Source organism: Tinamus guttatus, unplaced genomic scaffold, assembly GCF_059628265.1.
Source record: "Tinamus guttatus ecotype Peru unplaced genomic scaffold, ASM5962826v1 Tinamus_guttatus_pri_ptg000236l, whole genome shotgun sequence".
NCBI classification, from domain to species: domain Eukaryota; kingdom Metazoa; phylum Chordata; class Aves; order Tinamiformes; family Tinamidae; genus Tinamus; species Tinamus guttatus.
Window position 1 is genome coordinate 288,183 of NW_028288770.1, and position 27,446 is coordinate 315,628.

The 27,446-nt window shown below is 42.9% G+C and overlaps 1 protein-coding gene across 1 annotated transcript in view; it reads right to left on the reverse strand.

Annotated features, from left to right (window-relative positions):
* Window positions 1-27,214, reverse strand: part of PTCH1 (patched 1) — a 61,488-nt gene extending 34,274 nt beyond the window's left edge. Inside the window, exons 1-8 of the mRNA XM_088525671.1 lie at window positions 27,116-27,214; window positions 26,280-26,472; window positions 5,575-5,764; window positions 4,455-4,524; window positions 4,244-4,335; window positions 2,650-2,848; window positions 1,898-2,019; window positions 440-587 (exon numbers count right to left, since the gene is read on the reverse strand). Coding sequence (XP_088381797.1) covers window positions 440-587; window positions 1,898-2,019; window positions 2,650-2,848; window positions 4,244-4,335; window positions 4,455-4,524; window positions 5,575-5,705 — 762 coding nt within the window. The 5' untranslated portion in view covers window positions 5,706-5,764; window positions 26,280-26,472; window positions 27,116-27,214. The remainder of the gene's footprint in view (window positions 1-439; window positions 588-1,897; window positions 2,020-2,649; window positions 2,849-4,243; window positions 4,336-4,454; window positions 4,525-5,574; window positions 5,765-26,279; window positions 26,473-27,115) is intronic.
* Between the last annotated feature and the right edge of the window lie 232 nt (window positions 27,215-27,446).

The window sequence follows — 27,446 nt, forward strand, 5'->3', positions numbered from 1 at the left end:
AGGCATCGTGGCAGAGGTCAGGGCTTGGGACACAGTGAGCAGGCACTGTCACATGGCCCTCCCACCAGGAGTGCCACTGCAGCAGGAATCAATGGCTAGCTAATGTTTTCCAGGCACTTTACCATAATCACCCCAGCTTTTCAACTTGGTCTAGCTCTTCAATTCCTTTTAAATCTCAGGAAAGCAAAAAAGGTTCTAGGCAGCAAGCAGCTGAACCTTCCTGGCTTCTCATGGGTGAATGGCTGAACCTTCCTGGCTTCACAATAAAGAGAGAAGAAATCAGCCTTTGCAAATAGCCTGCTGCAGCTAAAACTAACATACAGTAACTCACAGCTCTAGTTCAAGCATCTTCCCTGAAGAAGAACTGCAAAGTCATGACAGAAGGCAGATCATAGTAAGACTTCAGAGCAGGATATCTAGGTTTTCTTTTCACTTTTACCTCAACATACATCCTCTGCCAGGCTTCCAGAATTGCTGCTGCCTTATCCTCATTCCAGTTGATGTGTGAAACATATTCATACCCCTTGAAGTGCTCATACATTTGCTTCGGAGTCATTAACTGAAACATCGTTTGCAAAGCCTGGGCACTGGAGAGACGATGGAGTGGGAAGAGGCAAAAAATATGAATTTTTAGGAAGTGATTTTCATTACAGAAAGTTCCAAATGAAAGCCTAATAGAAACTTGCATGAATTTTTAATTTTATAGGGCACACTTTCACATTAAAATTGAACAGAGTATTTATTCTGCTAGGACTGGTTTTAGGAATAGAGAATGTAATCCTAACAAACCAGTTATAAAGACCTTTAGTAGCCGACGTATTACTACGAGGAGGACATGGAACTAATTACTTCTGTGAGATGCTCTAAATGAGGTAAGTGCTTGGCAATTTGACATTTGAAGACCTGTGTCTCTATTGGAGAAAAATACTAGACTAAACTGCTAATACTTGACAAGCAGCAAAGAATAACACAAAGGTGATACTTATTCATCAAAAACTTCCAGAAGTCAACTTTAGCCAATTACTTCAGAATTTCAGAGAACTATTTTGTTTTTCAGTAAGAGTATATTCTTTGACTACAATGCTGGAAGGCACTTAGGTGAGCTTTTTCAGAATAGAGCAAAATTAATAGGAAAATAAGCTTCAAAAATTAGTGCCAATTAAAAAAAAACTCCAGAATTCATACCAAAATTTCTGGTAAAAATATTATTATTAACCATACAAACATTATACTATTGTTAGTTCAACACAGATTTTGATTCAGCTTATACATCTAAATATTTAAAATTTTCATGTGTCTTGCATTTTCAGAACAATTCTATTTCAAAAGGCTTCCCCCCACAAAGTCCAGTGTTCCATGACTTCCTCAAGAAGACTGAAACAAAGGCTTTTGTTTCAACAGTCAAAATGGTATTCAAGTTGCAGTGACAAAGAACAGGCTTTCGTCAGTATTGATCCAAAGCAAACAGTTCAGTTCAGTGGATATACTGGAATTCTGAGAGAAGTCAGGTGAGCAGGCACATTACCCAAGTTATTTTTCCCCTTTCCCTTTGATCGTATTTCAAAACATGATCAAAGTTGTTCAGTACTTTCAACACTGTTCAATGCTTTATACATATGTTCTGAATACAAAAATGCCACAAAAAAGAATTTATTTCTGAGGAAACGCTGTCATCCTTAGGTTAAAAACAGGAGACAGTAATACCTTTATAGATTGATATGACTGCCTAATCACATTTTTAACTTCCGTTCTTATCAGGGATGTTCTTCTAAACCACGGTTCATTATACGCATTATTCCCAGATTCTGAAAGGCAACAGCGTTTGCAGAATCCCCCACACCTTCTCAAAATCCTGAACAAAGAAAAGCTTTTAAGTTTTAAGCATTTGTTTGCTTACCTCACAAGTTTACCAGAACTGTTCTTGACTGTACCACCTATAATTAACTCCTCCTGCCAATGCATGTATTTTCTGGACAGTCCATAGCATCCACCACTCAAAACCAATGCCACATCAACAGGCTAGAATAAAGTTACGAAGAAGAAATTTATCAGCTGCCCAACTTCAAACAAATTCATATCCTAAATGAATGTCTACTGTACTGGTGTAACAGATACTAAAGATAGTCTAGGAAGCCTATAAAAAGAAATGTTCTCAGCAAATGGATTAGCCAAACTAGCCCAATACTTGTTCACCAGAGGGCAGTTTCTCCAAAGTCTAGTGTGACTGAGAAAGTAGCATATGAAGTTAGCGCTCACTGCTTCCAATTCTGCACAAAGGTTGGCAAAACTGGCCCTACTTGAGGGAACCCCTGCTGTACAGCATCAGTGCACAAAGGCAACTGAGCCCATAGTGGCCATGTTCCCCCGAAAGGGGCACTGAGAAGCTGAACCTTGTGTCACCACATTGCCACACCTGGCCAGCAGCACAGAACTGCAGCCTCACCTTAAAGGTGTAGGATTAAGAACTGCATCAGAGTCTGAGGGAATGTTAGTGACCCTGGGCGAATGTCACATAATAGCAGTAGAATAAGGAAATCACTGAGATATATGAAATATATTTTGTTTGGAAGGAAAGAGCACCATTTTCTCTCTCCCCCCGCCTCATCGGGCTCCCTTGAGCAAGATCTATGCAAAGAAAAGCAAACTTACTTTGGTGGAATTTTTGTTGGGAGCCGTGATTGGACAATCAGGATCAGCAGGATTCAGGCAAGGTCGATCCATATAACCATGACCAACCTCTGCTTTATTCAGCATTTCTTCCCAGCTATCCACTTGGTAGTTTATTTTCTTTAACTCTTCCAGGAATTCTAAGGGGTCAAAGTTGATCCACTGCAAAGGAGGTTTCCCTCTGCAAAGGAAATCAGGGCAAATGACAATGAAAAAAAAAAAAAAGTACCAAAACAATTTCTAATTCATATTCACGCAAAATGACTGTGTTGTTTTCTATTACAAACTCTTTCTGGTGAGGTTTGGTTTGTTCATAAAATGAAATGCATGTTTTAATTATATTCATGAATGTATACTTTTCTTTTAGACCCATTAATTTCAACAAAAACTCTCAGTAATTACAGACAAGTTACTCTATGAAAGGGAATATTCACATGCTAAAAATACTTCCATTTACAAACAAAGTAAAACAAACCATCAAGCACCTAAACAGCAAAAAAGCAGCCAACTGCTGCTTTAAAGAATTTGGGGGGAGGGGAGAGAGAAAGGACAGAGGGAGCTGAGGAAGGAAAGCCTTTCACATAGTATCAGATTACTGCTTGCTAGTCTAATAATCATCTTGCAAATGTAATCAATCAATATAGCTGATCTTTGTTTATCCATAACAATACTGTGCTCCTTCAAGCGCTTTGGCAGCATGACTATCAGCCATCCAGCTTTGCTGCTACCATGGCTGTCACCACTATCACTCTCACATCTCCCACCCCCACTTTTGAATTTGTGATGTTGACAGCCCAGAAAGGCTTTTGGCTGCCTTGTTCTGTGGTTCAAACCACACTGTATCTGCTTAACCAGGCTTAAGTCATTATTCGGAACCTCCCAACCAGAAAACACAAACCCCTTTATTTCCCCATCTAAAACTGTACACTGAAGGTTAGGAGATGGCCATTGCAAATTGCTTTTACAGAGACATGCAAGCCAGGACAGAAACAATAACTCAAGTGCTAACTCTAGCATAATTAACAGAAAACGCCTGCACAGATTAGCAATTAACTCTTTGCAGGATTCAGTGCATATAATATCACACTTTTAAATCGTGAGAAACTGCTCATAAAAGATACTATATTTCGTTTCTTTAACAATCTCATGAACAAAATATTTTCCTTTCAATTCCTTAGGAAGACTTCAGATTTTACCCAAGACAGCTACGCTTTCATTGAACTAAAATGACTTTCCAGCCAATTAATGCTTTGCAGCTAATGAAAATAAACTTTTCTGTTTTTATTTTCAAAAGGTAAAAAAAAGGAGATTTCAGAACTTACATTTTCTTTTGCATGCCAATAGAACAATAAAAATTACAACACAGGACTTCAACTGATGCATACAAACCATCTTTTATAAACAGAATATCTTTGTTCTATTTTAAAAAATGCATATTTTCTGAAGTGACAGTTTTTAAAAATGTTTTTTGGTTAAACCAGAATCTGAATAAACAATGGAAATACAACTGAAAAACATGCATGGTTTTACAATTAAAACCAGTCAGACTATAAAGTTATAAAAACAGCACACTTACAACAAATACGCAGTTCCTGACTGTAGCTTTGCTCCCTCCCAGAAGCAGTCCAAAGGAGTGATAATTAAACAAGGATAAAGATATTCTATAATCTGTAAAAAACAGAAATGGGAGAAAAAAAAAACAAAGTTAGACTAGAACATGATCCAATCAGCACCAGTTGAATCACGAGAATATAAAATGGTTACAACCAAGTGCCTGGTATTCCTACCTGGTCCATGTAACCTGCTTCTGTGATGAGTTCTCCTGATTTGTAACATAAGTGTTCCAATTTCCACTGTCTGCAATAAATACAAACAACGTGTTTTCTTTTATTTTTTTTTACTTCACAAGAACTGTAAAGGTATTTTTAAAATGTGACCTAATGTAAAACAGCAAGTCATATACACAAGCAGACCTAAGTAGCAAATTACTAAGAATGGCAAGTTTTATTCAGTGGAGGTATAACACGTATCACAATGGCAAAGGCCTTTCTTTTTGTAGTTACATGCTATAAATATTTGTTGAATATGATAAACAGTCTCTGTAAAACCTATTAAAAATAACAGAGCTACTTTGGATTATCAGGCTATTCAACCCAACTGAAAGGGACAGAAAACTGGCTATACATGAGACCATTTGTGACTTAAGATATCACTCAATGACATGACAGAGAGGTCAGTTTCAGGCTCAGAGGGCTTTCCTAGCCCTAACTCAGGCATGCAGGAGAAAAGAAAGGCTGGGATTTATGCCCTCTTTGTTCATCTGCATCACTGCTACCACTGCTGTGGCTTCCCATGCCATAGACAAGGCCAGGTAGAAGACAGCTCGAGCCATCCTGGTTTGTTTGGTAATCAGCTGGATGTGCTGAAACACAGTGGACTTTCTACCTTGCAGAGTGCACCCTGGGCACACTTCCATTTGCAAGGAACACTCCTGAAGCAATTGCTACGCTTGTGCTAGTGTTCCCAGCCATCACCTGCCTCCTGCAGGCATCAGCAAGTGAATTCAACTACAAAATGGAATCTCATCCATCAGGTAGTTTGTTTTAGCAGCACAGTTATCGTTCCTTTACTAAGGAAAAGGGGGGCACTGTAGCAGCGATGATGAGGGTACATTTTAAAATCTCATCCAACGCTTCTTATATCATTTAGTCTGTTAAAAGCCTGCTGATAACTGCTATCTCACCTCACTTGCAAGAATCAGTAACCACACACATTCAAATCAAAGCACATACCAAAGGGGAAAGGCTCTGAAGCGCTACCCGCTTCAGGGCAAACACACGCACAGAAGCACAAGTCCATTTTTGAGTTGCTACAGAAGCCCATGCAAACCTCTGCTCTCCTGCTTACCTGTTGTACATATAGACATGTACTCTGCTGGCCTGAAGAGCAGAGTCAAGGTGCTGCTTGAGTGCTTCTGTTGTTAGTACATTAGCACCATCTTCCTGTGGAGTCTGAATCATGAGCTGCGGGTTAAACATGGCCTCCTCACCAATCTTCTGCCGCGTGTAATTTAACTCCCGGCTCACTCGTCCACCAACTGAAGAGCAAATAAGAACAGCCTTGTGTTAGTCCGTAACAAGTGAGGCTGGCTTCACATGATCAGCACTCTCCAGGCATAAAAACTTTACCTCGCTCATGGAATATTCCACCTCGAACTGATTACAATGTGACTCTAAAATGAGTATCAGATTTGTTTTAGTAACACTGTGAGGGGAAAAAAAAATCCTGTTCCTTAGTAAAGAACACCACTGTCCCAACTGCACTAGAACATTGATGTGTAAATTGGAGTTCCTTACGCACGTGGTTTTTCAACCAATATTCCATATGTAAAAATTAAAAAAAAAAAAAAAAGAAAAAAAAATAGAGAAACCCTTTCCTTGCAGACCAGACCAAATATTCCTATGTTACAATTTCTTACACTTGTATAAACAGTCTGGTCCAATAGTACATTTCAAGATAAATGGCTTCAATTTACACTCTTCTCCTAAATGATTTGGCAAAGGCAGAAGGGGAATGTTTCTCTTCATTTAAAAAGAGGGAGGAGGGAAAGAAAAGTGAGCATGTGTACTTCTCTGAACCGCAGGTAAAATTAAAAATATTAAGCTCTTATAAAGAAGTGCAGTTTTGAGTGCAGCAGAGCAGACTATTTACAGTTGTTTAACAATTTGCCCCAGTGATTTGGTACCTACATTATATGCTGTGATGCAGCATGATTATCACTCACATGCAGTCTAAACATTGTACTCTGAATCAAAATATGGTTAACCAAAAAAAAAAAAAAAAAAGGCAGAAGACTCCAAGTCAGACAGGCTCTAGAGGGAGCCATATCCAATTTCCCTTGCCAGAGAAAGTTACATAAAAATGGAAAATTATCTTCCAGCTTGCAAAAAGGCATTCAGCTAGAGTTCATATACTTTACACAACCTCCCCTAAAGTCTTTCCAGCAAATGCATGTGGGAGAAGGTTCAATTAATCCAATCCATTAGCTGAATCAAGACCATATCCAGATGAGGAGGACAAGAACACCACCAACAAATTGTTTCCATCCCTTACAATTTATTGTTTTACCTTTACTGCTCTACTAAGTCCAAGCCTAGAGACCTGGTCTAATTTGTTATGTTTTCGTCAATTCTAGTCACCCTGGCACTGGTGATCTGAATAACTAAGTTTAGATGTTTTGTGACATCTGTGAACAGAAATTAGACTTGCACACCTATCTCTTTAGAGGCCTTATAGCTGACGACTTATCTGTGACTAGCTGGCAGTCCAAGGTGCTGGGTGATGTTCGCAAGCCTGTGAGCAACTCTGGGACTTGCTTTTTTCCGTGAGCTGGACTCTCCATTCACCTGTAATCCCGCTGGGGATAACAGAACCACCAGGAAAAAGCTGGGCCCCAACCAGCTGGGTAAAACTGTCAGAACCAGGTCCTCAAAAATTAAGCCACGCATTTATTCTTTTCTGAACCATTGCTTAATATCTAGTTCAAGAATTCTCTGAAGAAAAAGGCATCTACACCACACACTCCAACCATGTTCTCGGCCTGTCACATGCATTATTACCTCCTTCACCTTGTGTAACAGTGACCAGGTCACAAAAACAAAACATAAAAGGCAGGGTACACCTGGATTCCCCTTAGTACAGTGACAAGATATGTAATCAGTCAGACTCACGGCATATGCATCATAACAAAAAAAAGCTAATGTTATGTTTTACCAAGCATTAATTCCCCACCAGACTGAACTCCATGATACATTTTGCTTGATCTTACAGGGGTGAGTGGGGTGAAGCATATAGATATCTTCATCTGCAAGTCTTGGAACATAACAACTACTTCTGAAAACAAACTGCTGCCCTCCCCATGTTTCAATGCCACCCAAGACAGTAAGGCCTCAATTCAAACAGGAGTTTTAGTACCTTTTCCTGGTACTACTGCAACCTTGGATCACCACAAAGGAGGCATTCCCATCTCTGCTGCAAGTGACCAACTGTTTACTATCAACAGAAACAATTGCTTCCTAATCAAGCCCTTGTCAAACTGTATTAACTTCACAGAACAAGGCAGATTTAGCCAATCAAAACTGCATGGCACAAGTCAGTTGTGAGAGGAGATGCTGTTTTCTCTCCTTTTACATTCAAAACAAGAATAACAAAAACATCCAAGAAAGTGGGCTCATGTTCCAGATCTCAACAATAGAGCTGCTGCACATTTTTCTTAAGGCATTCATTATTCATTATTTCTGAGGGGTCCATTATGTACATTTCTTCTGCCAAAAACAGTAATTTCATAGGCTAAACCTAGATACTTTATACAACCTAACACTCATACACACAAAAAATATATAACCTTAGATTGCAGAGGAAAATTCTGACTGACTGCCAAAGACACTTTATGTGAAAATATATGGATGGACCAGAAGCAAGTGGATACATCAGTGGCCTCTCAGTATATCATAAACAATGAGAAGTAAAGAGAAAAACAAAAAAAAAACACCACTACCAAAGATTCTAACAATTATATACTCTTGCTGCTTTTAACTGAAAGCTTATGAAAACAATTGGAGGCTGCCATGCTCAAGGATCATAAGCCTCCAGTCAGCTGGATAAGCCCTTCTATTACGCAGGCACTCTTTTTATGCTTTTATTTATTTATTTAAGATGTCCAAAACTGGTGGCAAAACCTTGAGAGAGACTACTAAAAACATCACCAAAATGTACCTGCAGCCTCACCCTGTGAACTGGAGATGAGCAATACCACTCACCTCACACTCAACAGCACGTCATCCCTTACACTTAAAAAAACAATATATATATGTTACACTCATCACAAGGTTTCCGTACTACAGGGCAACTGATGCAATGGAAACTATGACCAACCAAAGAGAGAGTCTTTTGTGATTTTCTTTTACGGACCGTGTTTTCATATTTTTTTAAAACAAGAATATTTTACACTTAAAATTCTGCTGACTTTTAGATCCTATGATGGCATAGAGTATCAGCAGCCACTTCCTTCCATGCTGAAGACAGGTAGAGCTTCTCCATGTCAATGTCCTGGTGACAAAGCCTGCACAACACTCTCTTTTCCTGATGCACCAAGAGTGACCTGGCGGCCATACCACACAGTTCCTCGTGATGTAGCGCCTGGACAGCCAAGCTGGTGACACTCCTGCCCGCAAGCCAGATGCTTATTTGAACAGCAGACCAGGATAGGGGCACCATTCCTCACTTAATGTATCACTTTCTAGCACTCAGGAACATTTGTGAAGGCTTGTCTTCAGCATAAGGCAGCTTCACTGCCAGCATCTTTGTTGCAGAGAAATCAGTTCTTGTTAAAAGCCACCGAATGGCTTTTCCAGAGAAGAGGGAAGTCCTTTTTCTCCCGGATGCAGGACGGCCACAGCTCCCTTCTCAGCTCCTTGCCTGCCCATGGCAGAGCCGATCTGTGCCAGCAGGTCCCCATGACCATCAAACACAACCCTGCGCCTCCTGCACTCCCCTCCTGCCCAGATGGGCTCCTACTTCAGCCTCCTAAACCTACAGCCCTTCTCCAGGGCTGCAGCTCCAGCAACTGCCCTTGGTGCAGGAACAGGCTGCCCTTGGGAACTGGCTGCCCAGAGAGGTTGTGGAGTCTCCTTCTCTGGAGATCTTCCGAACCTGCCTGGATGCCACCCTGTGCCACGTGCTCTGGGTTTCCCTGCTGGAGCAGGGGCATTGGACTAGATGATCTCTAGAGGTGCCTTCCAACCTCAACCAGTCTGTGATTCTGTAATGTCAGTGGGGACTCTGGCCTGACCAGCTCATCTCCCTCCTGTCTGTACAACCAGCAACTGTGAGGCAGTAACGAGTCCTTCACTTAGGACACACCTGAACGGGCGCCCTAAGGGTGAAGGGCTGTGCATCCTGTCATGGAGCGTTCATGTCTTCGTGGTCACACGATGAAGTGCTTGCAGTGCCTCTTCTCAATTAAGAGTGAGTGAGGAGCAATCAGGAAACCAGAGCTGCCCACCTCCCATATACATTTTCACAACACAGCTGCACCTTCCCCAATAACGAAAGTGTGAAACTTGACTTGTTTTCATTGGCGCAGTTTCTGACTCTTAGATTTCCACTGCCTTACTAACAATTTTGAAGTTATTGGGTTATTCCATTCATACACTCATTTCTACCTCAAATGTCACTCTTACCCATATGAACTTTCTCAAAATTAGCATTCGATATTTGCCTGATATTACATTAACATGCAATTAAATTACATTTAAGTTCCTTCCTTGTAAGGAACTCTGGAACATACCACTTCTGTACAGAATATCTTTAGGAATAAATTTGACCTCTGCTACACTAACAAATTTTGATCCCAAATCAGGCAGTGAATGACAGCCAAAAATCACTGCTTGTTAATTTGCTGTCCAGTTGTTCTAAAGGCATAAAGTATTTCTTTTTCCAGATATCTTACAATATTCCATTTCAAATTACTGGAATTGCAGTGTATAGCCCCAGGTTTTGTTGTTTTTTCAGATATGAACACTACCTTTATTAACTATTCAATAGCTACCTTGTGTGGAACTGAACTACAAATAGCACAGAGCGAGACCTCTCTAAAATAAGAACATTCCTGGGAGCTTTTATTCCACTTGAAATAAAAATGTTTCTCTACTAAGCAGAGGACAGAATTTGAGAAACCAGAGCAGAGCTTCCAGAACTACCTACTGGTTTTGGAGCTTCAGTTTTTGTATGACCAGTCTGTGGTGCCTGAATGCAGCAAAGTTTTCAGGAGAACGTCTCTCCTAAAGACTGTGTTTCTGTTTGAACATGTGAGGAAGAATAAATATGATCAACAAGGATTTTTTTTTTTTAAGACGTTACAAACATGTATCATTACAGCAGTCTGGTCAACATTTTCATGCTGACAGCTCAAAGCACTGGACACCTCACACTTTGTATTTTCTTTTTTCCAAAAGATATTTTTTGACATATCAAACAGGCAGATGAGCCCTTTGCAATGCTTCCATTACTGCTTGAGCAAAACCCAGTAAAGGACAACATCTGCAAACTGCAATACACGTTATCATTTTATCACTGGAATGGGACTAGGGAGGAACTAAAAAATTGTCCGTGAGTTGGCAACCACATAAAAGCAAAGATGGGAATCACACACCAATACAGTTCCTTGAGACGCAACCTGTACTAACCGATCCAAAGCACCGTGATGTGCAGAGAGAGACAGCCTGGACTTGCAGGGTAGCCTCACAGCCCCTTGTACTGTGCAGTGCTGCCGAGAAGTCCAGCTCCTTGTCTTGCCTCTCATCGTGACTGCTCTTCAAGGCTTGCTTCTGCTCCTCTTCCTCATCCAGTCTCCTTCCTGCTGGTCCCATGACATATCTACCATACGAGTATATTGCTGTCTCTCAAATCAGAACGAAACCAGCTTCAGTCCACTACAGGGGCATGTGGATAAAGCATCCAGCCACGACTTCAGCTCCCCATCCTATGAGTGCGCTAAGACCAGAAAAATGCCACCTATCACAGAGCAGATGGCAGTATCTAAGGACATCAGTGACAATTTCCGTCTTTTTTTTCCCCAAAGAAGCATGCACCTCGTTACAACAAAACATAGCAGCCAAGTACTAATCATACAAGATCAAAATCACATAAATAGAAATAGAGATACAAGAGCTGAAAATTGTCTGGCAGGGATGAAGATTACTCTGCCTCGTACTGGGCATGGGAAAATAATGGCTTTTTGATTTAATGCTTCCCGTTGCTGTCAGGGGAGTCCTGGCTTTGGGTTCTCTTGAACATCTGAGCTCGCATGTGCTGCTCATCATATTCTTGTCAGCAACAGATAGAGTTTTTCTGCACACAGACAGTGTATCCTGATTCTTCCTAATAGGGGGGAGGCAAGAAATTTCCTTAGGATTATTTGAAACAAGACTTACTTCTAGGACTGACTGGCAGGGTACAAAGATAAAACTGTTGGTCTGCAAAGTTTGCACAATGCTTTAATTTAAAAACAAGATTATTCAGCACAAGAAATGTAACTGGACATATCTGGTTACTGTAGAGCCATCAGAGCTGGTCTTGGTTTACATGCTCAAGTCTCTGCTACTGCTAACTATTGTCTTCAGGACACTATCTTTTAAATTTTGATTTTATAACAGTGCTAAAGATAGGTTTCTGAAGTCCTTAGGGATTATATTATCATAAAGATTTTTCTTTATTCTGTACACTGATTTCTCTGCTCATTCATTTCATTGTGCAAAATAAAGACTTAGTAGGGTGTTTCTTAAACGGACTTACCAACCAAAAAGAAAAAAAAAAAAAAAAAAAAAAAAAGGAATGATGCACTGTAGGAGTCAGAACATAATGGTACCCAATCTGTTTTTTAAAGAGATTACATGGTCATTCAAAGGGTGGTGAAACAGCTCAACAAAAAAATGATAATCTTTATCATGTAATTAAATGTAATTTATGCTAGCAGTGGACTCGGGACGGTCAGAAATTTCATGCTGCATTTAAGTTCTCTCGCATGGCATTTATTCCTCTTCACACACGCACCCAGGTCTGCGCAGACCACGCGCAACAGCGGCCGCCGCGCCTGCCCAGGCTGGGACAGCCTCGCTCTCCCATACAGACACTGCGCTGGTGTCTCACGGGCCAGCAGCACAGCACGCTCGTCCGCTGGAATGCTCTCACGCCACAGAGAGAACATCAACCACCTCCTGCCTGTCTGTGGCCCCGCTGGCTTCTAGAAGAATCTAGAGGCAAGGTGACCTGCTCAAACACCTCTACCGCAACAAAAATCAGATAAACTTCAGGCTTTTTTTTTCTCAAGGAAAAAAAGCAAACAAAAAGCCTATTTCCTACAAGCACAGTAAAGTTGCAGAAAACACCAAAGCACTTTAAAAGTCTGCTTATTATTTGCTAACCTACCATATGACCTAAGTTACACCCCTCACACATGCTAGGAATGAACCCAGTGCTGTTGCTATAAATTTCATTAATGCTAATGGTTACAAATAGCAAACATAAAGACACACAAAAATACAGTCAGTTTTCATTCTGTTACAGTTTGAAGTTCAGGGCAATGACAAGGACACAAGCTGCTTGCAGACCCAGGAAGAGCACCAACAACAGCTGCCCCAGTTCACACCTGAAAACTTTATTTGCACCTGTAAGAGCTGAAGAGATTTTTTTGTGTGTGTGTGGGGGGGGTTGTTTGTTTGTTTTTAGGGAAAAAGGAAGGGGGTGGGTGATTCTACATGTATACCTGTGTTTTTTGCCCACAGGCAGAAAAAATCGTATTTCTGATAAGGTAGTCCCAACTGCTAAAAAAACAATGATTTTTTGATGCACTTCTTTCTTGATGTCTTTGTGCTGAGAAATAAGCTCAGCAGAAAAAACATAAAAAAGGCAGTACAAAGTGAGAAAAAAATCCAAGCACTATTAATATTGTACAAAAGTATACAGAAAGGACAAATCTCATACACGTAGTTCAAATTTCCCAATTAGATATAAAATTCAGTAGCTGCTTACTGAGCCGGGACACATGTCCTTGGTAACAGGATATGAGCTGTTCACCTTGGGGTCACTGGTTCTAATCCAGCCAGGAACAATAGTGACGGCAAGTTGTTTACTATCCCGACAGCTGTTTGGTAGCTTATGTGCAATGAGTTGGTGGTCTCAGTCCATTTCCTTATGGGCAGGTGTCCATATTATAGAAAGTCACCATCACAATTGCTATACGTTGTTGACCATTTCAACAAAGAGACTGAGGAATGAATGGATACGGAGAGTGAACGATCCTTTCTCCAAAGAGGTGGTCCCTTCAGGTCAGGGCTGTTTTTGGTGGATGAGTCTAAGCACAGAATTTTCTAGGTGAAACATCAAAGAAATACAGGACTTTAGACTCTGCCTCTTAGAGATCAGCGGGAAGACCTATAGGTAGTGCACACTCGCCAGCAGTCCACGGAGGACTGTTACACCAGCTGAGGAGCAAAGATGAAAGTCTTACTTTAAGAAAATATCCATGTATTCTTAATAACAGGCCAAAACTCTCAATCATACTCAAAAAAAAAAAAAAGGCTTCCAAGAGTTCTGCTGAGAAGCGTATGTAAAAGGCTTCAAGGTCTAAGCCTAATGATTTTAAAACAGCTGAATGTAATTGTTTTAAGTTACTTTAACTTGACTAAGAACTTCTGCAGGATAATATGTTAAAAACAATTTGCTGTGTTGTTCCACAGCAGTCAGCTTTCCTCTAGACCCAACTTTTCATTTAACCTCTCGGTGCCCTTTCCTCAAATATGTAATTGTTTTCCTGTGTGGTTAAAAGCAGCATTTTTAAGTCTTTTCATCTGGACTCCTGGGATAGCACAAGTTTAATCTGTACATGGAGAAGCACAAAACTTAAATATACTTCTTTTCCAAGGGAATAGAAAACAGTCACGATGAAGTTCTTCATCCAGAATCTTTTAGTGGATATCATTTCCTAAACCATGTTTTTTTAGGAGGTAACAAAACTAACATATAGAAAAATGAAAAGAATGAATATGTTATGAAACCGGGTACAATTTCTTTCAAGTGTTCCCTACCAGCTGCTTGCTGTACCATCTGTTGTTGCCTAAGCAGCTTCCTTCTGAATGGCTTTGCACTGAAGCAGAACTGCTCTCACTGTTGGACACAATCAGGTCAGGTCAGCGCTCCCCCAGCACCGAACCTGCTGCCTGTCACAGCTCCCCCCATCTCGATATTTCTTACCGGCCACCAGCTCCCAAGACAGGGCTGCATCTGTCAAGAGGCCCATTTTTCATAGTTTGCTCGCATTCACACCCAAAAGCAAAGAGCACATTCAACTTTGTGCAGGATGCACTCAGAGATTCCTGTCAGATACACTGGGAGTGTGACCATATGGCTAAGTTTATTCTAAAACAAAAAGGACTGGGAAAGAAAGTTAAATGGATGAGCAGACCAACCCCACAAAGCAATCTTCGCTTTCTGCTTGCAGCCAGCTTGACCGTTCAGAGAGCTTGGCTTTGATGCAGACCCCACCGTGATGCAAGGAGAGCCTGTCCTCCCTTCAAAAGCAGAACTCCAACAGGAGGAAGAGGAGTAGACATGCAGCTGGGACAGTGGTCTGCGTGCTTGCACGCCACTGCCGAGTGTTAGCCCCAGCTGCGGGCTGTGAGGCTCAGCAAGGCCAGCAGCACTGCTTTGCACGGTGTCACCCAGGCGTCACACGGTGCAGGATGCTGGCCCCGCTGCGTTCGCCTTCACGCGGCCCCTCGGCTGCCTCCCGCGCAGGGCCCTGGCACAAAGGACATGCAGCTCCGCCAACCAGCCCGTGAGCAAGGAGAGTCACGCGGCGCCCATTCACTGCCAGCACTGCTCCCTCTCGCTGCATCTGTGCGGGGAAACACACATCACCGGGAGCCACTTTCATGATTTTGTTGCGATCAGGATTAGCTGGATTAGGGGTTGATTCATAAGGACCCCCTGCGGCTGTGAGGAAGTTTCATCACAAGGTCAGTGTGGTGTGAACTATATTCTGTCAACACCACTACTCCTTATAGCCGACTACAAAAAACATAAAGAGAAAAAAGTTGCAAATTTGAAATACATAAATGAACAGTTTACAGCAACAAAGAGATCTACAGATTTCCCCATCAGCTGTTGAAAAAGATGTGTACACTTCAATGCTGTGTTCCCTTAAAACAAGAAACTTGTATTAGTCATTTTTAATTTATAAAGAATTCAGTGGTTTAGGAGGTGGGAGGAACCTGGGGAATAAGTGTAGCAACCCACACACAAAACCACAGAGAAACTTTTGGCACTTAATCTAAAACCAGTCATGCAGCTTGAAGATTGTTGCACTGTTAAGATTTTATTACATATAATACTGTCACCTTCAAGACTTTTTAATTCTTTGTTCCCTATATGCAATAAGAGATGTACTAAAAAAAACGAAACTTCAGGCTGGAATGCAGCAAGGATAAACTGAATTCGAGTTTGTTTGTTTTTGTTCCTTAAGGCACAATTAGCAAACTCTTACCTTTCCGCTCACAGATTCCCCTCCCCCAATCCTAATGACAAAGCCCAGAGACAGCAACACATTTGTAGGCTGCGTGATGCAAAACATCTATGGCGAAAGAGGGGGGCTTTTGTTTTGTGTGCGTGTGTGTAGTTTGGGGGTTTCTCCCCCCTCTCTCTCAGGGAGCAGTCCCTCTCGCACAGAGCCGGGCTGTTCAATCAAAGCCTTATCTGTTATATTTCTGTCTGTCTTTCTCTTCTGTTTAGCGCATTCACCAACAAGAGAAAAGGGGGTAAAGCAATGGAGGCTTTGACCTGCAGCTGTAACACAATACTTTCGCACAGCCCTGTCGACCCCTGACATAAATTTTACACCGCAGCTGGCATTTACACACTTAACATTACCATATGTATAGCCTACTCTGTGCTAATTATGCTAATCACCTGTCTAACTCTCTGCTGCGAAAAATGGTTGTATTTAGCAGTCCACTGCCTACCAATGCAGCTTACTGTGTGGCTGAAATGTACATTCAGAAGGCCCTGAATGGCAAGATTTTTCCACGTTGCTGGCTTCATTCAGACCACAGAAAAATTTATTCAAGTCAACTGGTTTCGGTCCGCAACAAAAAAGTTACGAGAAAAAAGTGAGTGTGTTCCTGCCCTAACATTCTAAGTCTGCTTGCAAGCAAAATGATAAATCAATTGGTGTGGGAAACAAAAAGGGAGAAAGATTTCTTTTGCAAGCCATGTGAAACTGTAGCCTACTTTAAAAAAAAAAAAAAAAAAGGGGGGGGGAAAAAAAGAAAAAAAGAATAAAAAAGGTCATCCTATTTCCCCAAATCTCTAGAAAGAGTAGTTAATAGATGTTTGGGCCTGATCACAAGTCTCTCAAGTTGCTAGCCCTTATCTGCTATCAGAAGTCAAAATAAACTTTTTGTTTGTTTCTCAAACTTAATAACTGGCACTTGGATATCATATTTTCTATAACTTGCTTAAACAGCATCAGTTTCTAAACAGCAACAGCTTGTTTTATGAGGATAGCTTTCCCTCGAAATGCCAGTAAGACTGATGTAAGTGAAATCAGAATGAAGCTCAAGTGGAGAATCAAGAAGACAAACGCACAAGAAGCTCCATTTAGGAAACGTGTCCTTCTGGTAAACCTCTCTTTTTTTTTTTTTTTCTTCCCCTCCTGCCATCATAGTAACGGTAACTTACAAAGAACGACTTAAAGCTGCAATGATGATGGATTTTATTATATTATCATAGAGTCAGTGGGAAGAGAGAGGTTAAAAGCTTATTTATCTTGTGGCTGTCTCACAGAGGAGACTGCACTGAGATCTGCATTCGTATTACATTCCTGCAGCTATTTAAATAGTGTTTATCACGTACAAATAACTTTCTATAACTCCTTTCCCCTCTACGCACACCTAAGGAAGCTATAGCAACTCAGAGATTTGCCAGATAACCCAAACGTAAATCTGATTACTGCACTACCCTTGGCAATTTCCTTTTAGGTCAGACTTGTGGAATCTCCTTTCAACTACTATATATAAATGACACGCTCATATACAAAACAGAAAGATGTGTGAATAAATCTCCTGTATCCACTACCACCTCTGACAAAGATAACACGCTGGAAGGCAATTTATTCTCAATATACATCAAAAAGATTTAATTAAAAGAAGAACAGCTCTGCAATGTTTATATGCAGGAGGTGCAGTAACACACCCCTTTTTTCCACAGCACAGTGTGGGGTCCTGAGCGCAGCCCTATGCCTTGCAGTCCTGCTTCCCATCCTTTGTCCACTCTGTTTCCATGTGCGTGAGATCGCTGCTCACAATAAGGTAAAGTGAAAAGTTCTGCCTGTCAGCAATTGCCTTTCCTTTCTCTAATATTTTACATATTACATCCTTGCTTGACTAAATTAAGCAGCCTCTGCCAAGCCACATCTTGCTCTCTAGCATCTCAGTTTCAGTTATTACTATCTGCCAGTCCAACGCACTAATTTATCTGTGCTCTTTCAGTTCCAAAATACTGGCTGTGCAGCCAAAAACACAAATAACACTGCAACTACTGTGCTTATTTCAGAGTGCATGGATTTTCCCCCTGCTTTCTCCCTCCTTCTTTTTTTTTCCTGTTTTTTTTTTCCCCCTTCCCTCCCCCCTCCTTTTTTTTTCCCCCTCCTTCTTAAATAGGAGATGGACCACCCTGCTCTCATGGCACAGAGCACTATTTACATTGCAATACTTGACTGTGTAATACATCTGGCATTTTTGGGCAGGATTCCTGAGCTAGGGGCCAGAAGCCCTTAAGCAATGATTTAAGGGGGGAAAAAAAAAATCAGTTGACTTTAAAAAAGTTGACTTAACAGTGCTCATTTCTAGTTTGTTGCACTTAGCTTTTGGTTACTGACTGAAAAGCAGAAACAGATCAGACTGGTAAACAAGAGAAGGCTGTTTCTTTTAATTTATCCTACTGTTAATAAATGAAGACCGTATTCCAGTTCAAGGGCTCAGTTCCAATTTCAAGTATACGGGTGTTCAACACTGCACATGTGTCTTAAAATATCAGCTTTTTCTTGCACATGAGCAATATACAGATGTTTCAAATATACAATGATGACTTGTATATTTGAAGCTGGAATGAAGTTCTGTGCAATTCTCTAAAGGAGTAGCACCTTTGCAGAAGGAGTCGAGTTATAGTTTTCCTCATTCCCTTACCTCTTATATATTTTGCTCAAGGACTGAAATAACTAAGTTTTTACAAAACCAAGCAGAAGTTAAAGCCAAGACATTCATTCTGAAAACCAAAATTAAAATCATCCACACATCAAAATGTATATATATGGTCAGCAGTTTCTATAAAGGGCCTTTTACCTCAAAAAAATACTACTACTGCCAAATTCAAGATGATTACAGCAACTGAGGTGATGCTGAATAAAACCAACAGAAAGATAACAGCAAGTAAGTTGTATTTATGGATAATAAAGCTTCCTATTAAAGAAAATAAAAACAACCCTAAGTTTACACAGCTAAGAAGAAAAATATATAATATTTTAAAATTTTGAACTACTCTTTGCAATTTTAACTCCACCTATTTCTAATAAAACCTTGCAATACACCACAAAACCAACAATATTTTAATCAATATTACTGGACGAGTATCAAGGATGAAAACAGCTTATTCTATTTGGTATTCATCATATTTAGTATATTTTAAGTGAAATAATAAAATAGCACAGATCACACAAAACAGGAGCAAAACATTTTCCCATTCTCCTTCTTGATTCATGGGCAGAAAAGCAAAGCAGATATTTTAAGGCATTACGCATTTTCAGCACAAAGAAATCATACTTCCCATCACTGAATTCTCTCTCGTGCAGCAGCATCTCAGGAATCTGCCTCCTCAGTAAAGCATCAGCAGTGCCAACTTGCATGCTGCTGGTCAATAGTAGTGAGAGTGTGCACCTTTCTGTACCCCAAGGGGAGACTGCACTTCTTCTGCAGAACTGTCACTTAGTCACTAGAGAAGTCATATTGGTTTCCTCTGTTTTTTCCAGGCAGTTACCAAAAAACACACATGGGAAAATACCTCCTGCATAGCACAAGACTGGAGAGATCAGAGAATCGAAGACATATTAAGATGAATATGGATGATTAAGAAAAAAATATATACACCACACAAAGAATAATGAGCTGCTCAGTAGGTTCTGCACTTCAGCTCCTACTGATCTCCCCAAAGAACAGCCAGGAGCATATGCATTCACACCTTCCTCCACCAGGAGAAAAAAACGCTACGCAAACTCAGAAAGATTGAGCTTTATTCTTCTATGTGCATAAGGAAAAAGATTTGACAAGGAACAGTACTATTGGTCTATAACCAAAATAGCACCTTAACCAATCAGAATATTTCTTGAATAGCTAGCTGTGGGGCACAAAACTTCACAAGCACCATTTTACCTGAGTGCTCACAGACCGAAGAGCATAATTCACTGTTGTGTTAACAGGAGTCACATATAAAAGTCCATGAGTGTCAAGATGAGAACATACTCCATTAGACACCAGAAGAAAAGCAACGCAGACGCATTAAAACTAGGATCCTAGTGGACGCAGCTCTAAGAGGTCACTGGGAGGTCAGCTTTGAAGGAGAAATCCAAATGAAATATAAACATGACATTGTGGAAACCAGACAAATCTCCCATAGCTCTGTCCAGCCAGCCCTAATCTAGGCATCAGCTGTGGTGCATAATCTAAACAAAGGGATCAGTCGGTTCATACATCTGGAAGCTGTCATATTTTGGAGCCTCCTAACAGTTATGTGTAACTGAAACATCCACTTGCATGTAATAGTCTTTACATTTGTTGAATGGTCAAGAACCATTATGTGCATATGCTGCATAGTACTGCTTGCTGGGGAGGCACTGCAAATAGTATTTAATAACGGGACTCGGACCATCTCTTCCCATGGGAAAAATAAATCATGAAAATAGATGGAGCCAGGGTGAGGAGTCATAGTTTTCCTTAAAGCACTTTCTGTTGCTAGCAATTTTGAGCGGCCACTGCTTTTAGAATTCACTCTTGTCTGAGCCCAGTGTCTTCTGAGTAACAATGTAAAAAGAGGGCTCATCCTAATAAAAAAAAAAAAAAAAAAAAAAAAAAAAAAAAAAAGCATCCACAGGATGCAGGTAGCAGGATATAGTAACAGACCTCAAATCTCTCACCAGCACTTCTATATGGCTCCACAGCAGGAGCTAAACATACTCCTGATGGAACAGGAAAATAATGCAACTTTCAACCGCACTGCTCCACTCCTCGATTTCTACACAACTCCAGGTCTGACTCCAACATGCTCCAACAGAAAGAAAAAACAGACCCTTCCAAACAAACATCTATGGGGCGCATTCTGGCACAGCGCATGGTGACAAGTGTCCAAGTTTAGAGATAAATTACCTGAAGTTCCAGAAAATTAAATTTCTTTGAAAGGCAAACAGGAATCTGGCTACCATGTGTTGAGGGACAGTTCTGCACAATTAGATCCTCCTCTCACCGCTCCCAAAATAGGTGTAGGGGCACCTGTCACAGATTGCCTGGCATGGTTTTGTGCAGACAGTGGGCGAAGGCCTGGCTATCCCAAAGTCATTCCAACTTCTGTCAGCATCATCAACAACTTCAAAAATTCACCCTTTACCTTCTCAATGAAGAACACACCTTCACTGTGTTAAAATCCTTAAAGATGAAGGAGGAATTTTTATGTATATAAATATTTTGAAGTATGAACTTTTTCGACAGTATCAAGCTTGACCCAAGCAGGGATGGTGGCTTGTTCCACCCTTGGTTTCTCTGAGAAGACTTCTGCACAAAATTACTTCTCCTCATAATTTTACAGATGTGGACACCTGTCAAGACAGAAATTGACAGAGACTCCCAATAATTCCGTATTTAATAGGTGGCATTTGAAGGAAGACTAGAATGTGTCTACGAAACAAAAATCCTTTACACACCTCTTCTTAGCATATTTTAATATATGGAAGGAAGTGGGAGTTCAACACCAGTACATAGTATGCATCATCTTTATATTTTATCCATAAACATCATGTTAAGCTTAAATATTAGAACTTGATCGTAATCCTCAAAGTAGAAGCATGGACTGAAACACTCGTTTTGATGACTTAACTTTAGAAAAAAAAAGAAAAAAAAAAAGAAAACTTTGAATATCTATTGCCTGGATTTCCACTCTTCGTCTGTCATATGGGAATACCACTGCTGCTTTCTCATTGGAGAGACAGCAAAGTAAGACACAATTTATTCAAATGAAACAGCAGACTTAGAAGTTTTCCAAATAAACAAAACTTTGCAATGAACTATTATATACATGTTAAGGGACACCACACACCATTACAGAGAATTCAGAGGTAAGCTCTTAGATCACCTGATCTAGCATATAGTTACTTATCAAACAGACTGAACGATCAAAAGAGCTTCCTGTCTTCCACTGGAGCTCAATCCCACTTGGCCCCCTTGCTACACAGACAGGGCAGGGAGGAATATGATCAGAGAGGCAGGCTTTTCCAGCTCCCCCAGGTTGCCATGCAGCCTACTGACATGCCACCTCCAAGCCTCCTCTACTCTGTGTTCCTGTAGCAACGCAAAGGCAAGCACATCTAAAAACACTCTACCATCACTCAGAGCAGACTTGGGGGAAGGCTGTGGAGAGAACTGAATTATTACCAACTGGGTCAATTCCTGCTAACTGTACTCAAACCAAACATGATACTCTAACCCACTCACATAAATTTGTCCATTTGAAACAATAAATTCACAGAGATCCATTCCACTACCTTTTCTTTTTTTTTTCCAGTTCCTTTGAAAAATAGTAGTGTAAGGTTAACTGACCGCATTAGGCAGAACTTGCGAGCAACTTTCTCCTCCACCTGCACTTCATCTTGGTTGAGTTATGCAGACTGAGAACCCATGGCAATACCATGGGTTCCTGAAGCATTTGCACACTTTCCACAGCTTCATCTCAATTTTGGGTTGCATAGTTAGGTTAGTATATTTTAAGACAAACTATATACAACAGTAGTGGCACTGAATTTCTGCCCCTTTACAGCAAAGGAAACAATACTATGACAGCTCAAATCCTTCCTTAGAAGCTGATTCTGTCTTATATTCCCAATGCCAATTCACTTACATTTAGAATACACTTAATTACTTTGTTCCAAGCACCAAGGCTGAACTTTATGTTACTGAGACATTTTCCCATCCTATCCGTATCCCACAAATCCTTGCTTCAACAGCTTAAAAAAGGGGTTCCACACACTGGTGAGCTTTGTGAAAGGGTACCAGGAAGAGTTATTTGCTTTAAAGCAGGAAAGATACAGCTGAACTACATCCAGGTAGTGCAAAAACTACAGAAAATCAGAAAAGAAGGAAGACTAGCATGATCTTTAACCTGTTACATAAAGAACAAAGAAAGCCAAAAACAAAATAGAAACAAAAGCAAAACAACAACAACAAAGTACTTCCTTGAAGGAACAAGACAGGAGCATCTCTGCCTTTATACCATCTGACCCCATCATCACCACTTGAGATTTCAAGTTCCATATAACAGAATCCTCTCTGGAACCATAATATCACCTTCTCCAAGACAGAGTCTGTGAATGTGCGTGTGTGACTGCTGCTCAAATATCACGTTCTTATGGTGCTTACCAGAGCAGCAGTGGAAAACACAACCAAGTCCCAAAAAACATGATTTCCATTCAGTGCGCTTCACAGTTACAAATGGATGTTTCTAAAACTATGTCTGTACCCAACAAAATTCTGTCACAGAAGTAATCAATGCAAAACCCTTTTTGCTCTCCCAACGCTGTTTGATGGATAGAGGTGCTAAACAGACTCCCCTACATCCATGTGCATGGACTCCCAGACACAGCAGACCACAGCCATACATTTTTAGTTGAAAACAGAACTCCCATGAAAGTGCTAGTGCAGGATTTGCTTGCCACAAAAAAAAAAAAAAAAAAAAAAAAAAAAAAAGGCATTCCACACTAGCAAGGTAGATCATGGGGCTGAGGGCCCTGCTGATGGGTTAACAGGAGACAGATCTGAGTCCTAGTCATCAAAGATGCTAGAGCCAGACGAGAGAAGAGCATTTGAGAAGCAGAAAGAGCATCAGCTGTGGGAAATACAGTAATAACTGAAACACTCTGAACAGCAGCCAAAGGATTTAAAAAAAAAAAAAAAAAAAAAAAAAAAAGCAGCTTCTCTACAACATTTAGGGCCAAGAAAGGATTTCAGAGTAAGGAAAGCCAGGAAAGCCACTTTGGTATCAGTAGGCTCACAGAAGGCCAAGTGGGTTGGCACAAGTTGTGAAAGAGGAAGACTACTAGACTACTACAAGAAAACTGAAAGAATGAAGCTTTGGAGATCTGCTTTTCTTTTTCCTGCTTGGAAACTTTGCCTACCAGGTGGATTTCTGAACTTCTTATGTAAATCCTTCAGTCATAATAGCTTCAAGCCCAGACTACTATCATTTATCTTGGAATGTGGATGGTTTTAAAACTCATTCAAACTTCACTTCACTATTTTTAATTAATTGTGTTATGGTTTTAGAGAGATCATTTACTTACAGCAAACTTCAGTGCTGTATTATGTTCCATGCTCCATGGCATTCAGAAACACACCACATAAAACCAGTCTCATTATACAAATACTGACTATTTATTCAGCAGTAATTACTGTAAAAAGCTTTAGTAGCAAAACAAAGCTCATTTTATTGCAACCAATACTTGAAATGCATTTCAAGTTATTTACCATATTTGGCCAATATTGCTTAGACCATCCGAAGTCTCAGACTAAATTTTTTTCTCCACTTCTGTATTTTGTTTAAACTAACTAAACGGTTTAGTCACTGCCTAAAGACAGGTTGATCTAAAGGCTTCCTTGGTGTAACAGCTTTCACAATGTATGCTTCAAATAGTAAGCTTATGAGTTAAGTATATGCATGCACAAAAAAAAAAAAGTTGGTCATTACTTTTTAAGCGTAAGTAGAAAGAGTAGCATTTTCCACACCACCTCTATGTCTTTCTCATCTCAAATTCTCATTTTATGCCTACACTATATAGCCACAGAACTATGCAGTTGCTATGTAACTCAACACACTTGATCATGATCAGAACATTTACAAAGCTTCCATGAAGAATATATACAAATGAGCAAGTCCTATTGTGTTGATGGCACGTAGAGCTTTAATTAAATTCAGAGTACTTTCATCTTAATTTGCTAACCTTGTTTTGCAGTCTACGAGTAAAATGGTTTCAAAGTGTATAGTGTTAATATTTATATTATTTAAATTCTGTTATGAAAACTAAACTCAACAGATGTGAAATTAGACCGGTCAACTCTGACAACCAACTGCATTTTGAGTTGATCTTGGCTATGAGAACCTTGTTTTATCTAAGCTTTACACTAACAATTCCCGCTTTGCCTCCACAAAGCAATAATGAGAGAGGGACTAAATCACAACCGAACCAAATGACTATTCTGCAAACCTTATTTTCCTGCATTATTACCTGCAGGGCCACTCACACATGAGTTGTCAGCACATTAATCTGGCAGTTTCTTTGTACTATACTGTCTGGAAATGCAGGTAGCATAAGACAGGCACACCTTTCCTGCTAAGGTAACCGAAAAGAGCACTCACCCCAGAAATATCAACGTAAACCTCGGAGTGGATGAGACTGCAATCAGATATTGTTTACAAAGCACTTACCAAAAAAGACAAAATGGTCTTGCCATAAGGAAGCCTAGCAAAATATTTTTAAAAAAGTAACAAGGAAAAGGATAGCTACTAATGCAAACAGTTAATATTGAAGGTCACAACACCAAATGACAGCCCAATTCTGACTGCACATCACCCTGTGGATGGGATCCTACAGTCCCCACTCTTTCTCTGGCCTGTGGGAGCCCTGCTCATTGCATTCATGACTCAAGAACGCACATACTCAAAATTAAGGCCAGCTAGTAACACACAATTTTCTGAGACAGAAAAAGCAAGACTCACTAAGGTGCCCATGAACTTCGCCCTGACCACAATATGGCTGGTATCCGCCAGGATCAGAAGCATCTTAAATGCTTCAAGCCATCCATGGGGCAGACAAACCAGGACTGTAATTCACACACACACACTCGTATATATACACACATATGTACACATACGCACATATATAAATATTCAGCTCTATCAGCTCCTCCGCACCCTGCCGCAGGCTGGAGCGGGCTCGTGCCAGCTGCTCAGCCTGTCTCGGCATCCAGGCGGCTCAAGGGGGAACCAGGCGCTGCCGCCGCCGTGCAGGCGCTGTAGCCGGGGCGGCAGGGGGCAGCCCGGAGCCGGTACCGAGAGCAGAGCCTCCCGCTTCGGCAGGGTCTGCCAGGGACGCCCCCGGGCGCCGCCGCCGCCTTCCCGCTGCCCGCCGCCGGTACCAACGGCACCAACGGCCGCGCCGGGGCCGGCGTCCGCCCAACGGCCACGCCAGGTTCGCCGCACCGCGCTGCCTGCCTTCCCCTTCTCCTTTATTTAATTATTTATTGCCGCGCTCTTTCCTCTTCCAGCTTTTTTTTTTTTTAAGCCTCGAGACAAATGCCTCCCCCCCACGCACCGCTGAAAGCCGTCCAAAAAAACAGGACCACACGCAGCCTCCCGTCCCGCGCGGCCCGCCCCCTCCCCCGCCGCGGGCGCGCGCACTGCCGGAATGGCGGAGAGAGGAGGAGGAGGAGGGAAGGCGGCGCCCCGACCTCCTGCGCGCCGCCCCCGGGGGACGGGGACGCGGCGTTACCGGCACGGCGGCCGCCCGCAGCGGGAGCAGCGCGACGGGGCCGCGCGGCGCCGCGAACACCCCCCCGCGGCGGGCGGCGAGGTGGTACCTGCCAGTCCCGCCCCAGCGGGCACCCGGCGCCGCGGGGGCTCCGCGGGCGGCCCCGGCGCGGCGCGGCGCCAGCGCGTTACCGCCGCGCGCACCCGCGGCGCGCGCTCACCTTCCACCCAGAGCTCCTCCACGTTGGTCTCCAGGTTGGCCGCCCGCAATCCCACCGCGAAGGCGCCGAAGACGAGGAGCCCGACCACCAGGAACTTGCCGCAGTTGCGCTGGATGTAGCAGCCCAGGCTGAACAAGAGTCTCTGGAACTTGGCTCGCAGCCACAGCGGCGCTCTCCTCCCCGTCGCTCTCCCCTGCAAGGCAAGCGGGCTTTAGCGGCCTGCGGCTGCGCGGCCGCCAGCGCTTCCCCTCCGAGCAGCGAGCAGCGCCGGCGGGGACGGGGCCTCCCCGCACCGCGCCGAGGCGCCCCCGGCCCCTGCTGCCCTTCCCCGGCGGCGGCCACGGGCTGCGGCGGCGCCTGCCAACGTTAGAGGGCAGCCGCATGGAGCCAGCGTGTTATTACTGTTGTTAGTGCCGAGCTGCCCTCCGCTGCCCGCGGCGCCCCGCGCGCCTGCTCCCCCAGGCACCGCGGGGAGAGCTGACACCCCAGCCGCGCCGCCCCAGAGGAGAGCTTTAATAAAACAACACTGATAATAATAATAAAGCATCGCTTTAAGGAAGGCGACCGCCTCTCTCCCCGAGCGGGGACGGCACCGGCCGCGGCTCCCGGCCGAGAAGGCGCTGCCGGGCGGGGGGCACCGGCTGCCGCCCGAAGGAGGCACCGCCGCCCCCCTCACTGCCTTCCGCGCTCCCCCTCCTTCGCGGCGCTCTATTGGTGGCCACGGCGTTTCCATCTCCTCCTTCCACCCCCCAGGAAAGCGCCCCTCAACCCGGGAAAAGGAGCGGCGGCGCGGATCCGCGCGGAGGGAAGCAGGGAGGCCGGCCGGCCGGGCGCACCTTAGCGATCTGCTCCAGGGCGAACGCCGCGTCGCAGTAGCTCGGCCGCTGCAGATAGTCCCGGTCGGGCGGCGCGGCGCGGCGCTCCCCGCCGCTGCGGCGGCGCCGCCGCCGCCCCTCGCCACTGCCCGCCTCGGGCGGCGCGGCGCTAGCGGGCGAGGCCATGTTGCCGCCGCCGCCGCCGCCGGCGGGCCGCGGGAGCGGCGGCGGGGCCGGGGCTGCGGCGGGGGCGCTGGGGCTGCGGCGGGGGCTGCGGCTCAGGCGCGGCACGGCGCGGCGGCGGCGGCGGCCGGCGGGGCCCAGGGGCGCCCCGCGCCTCGCATTGCCGCAT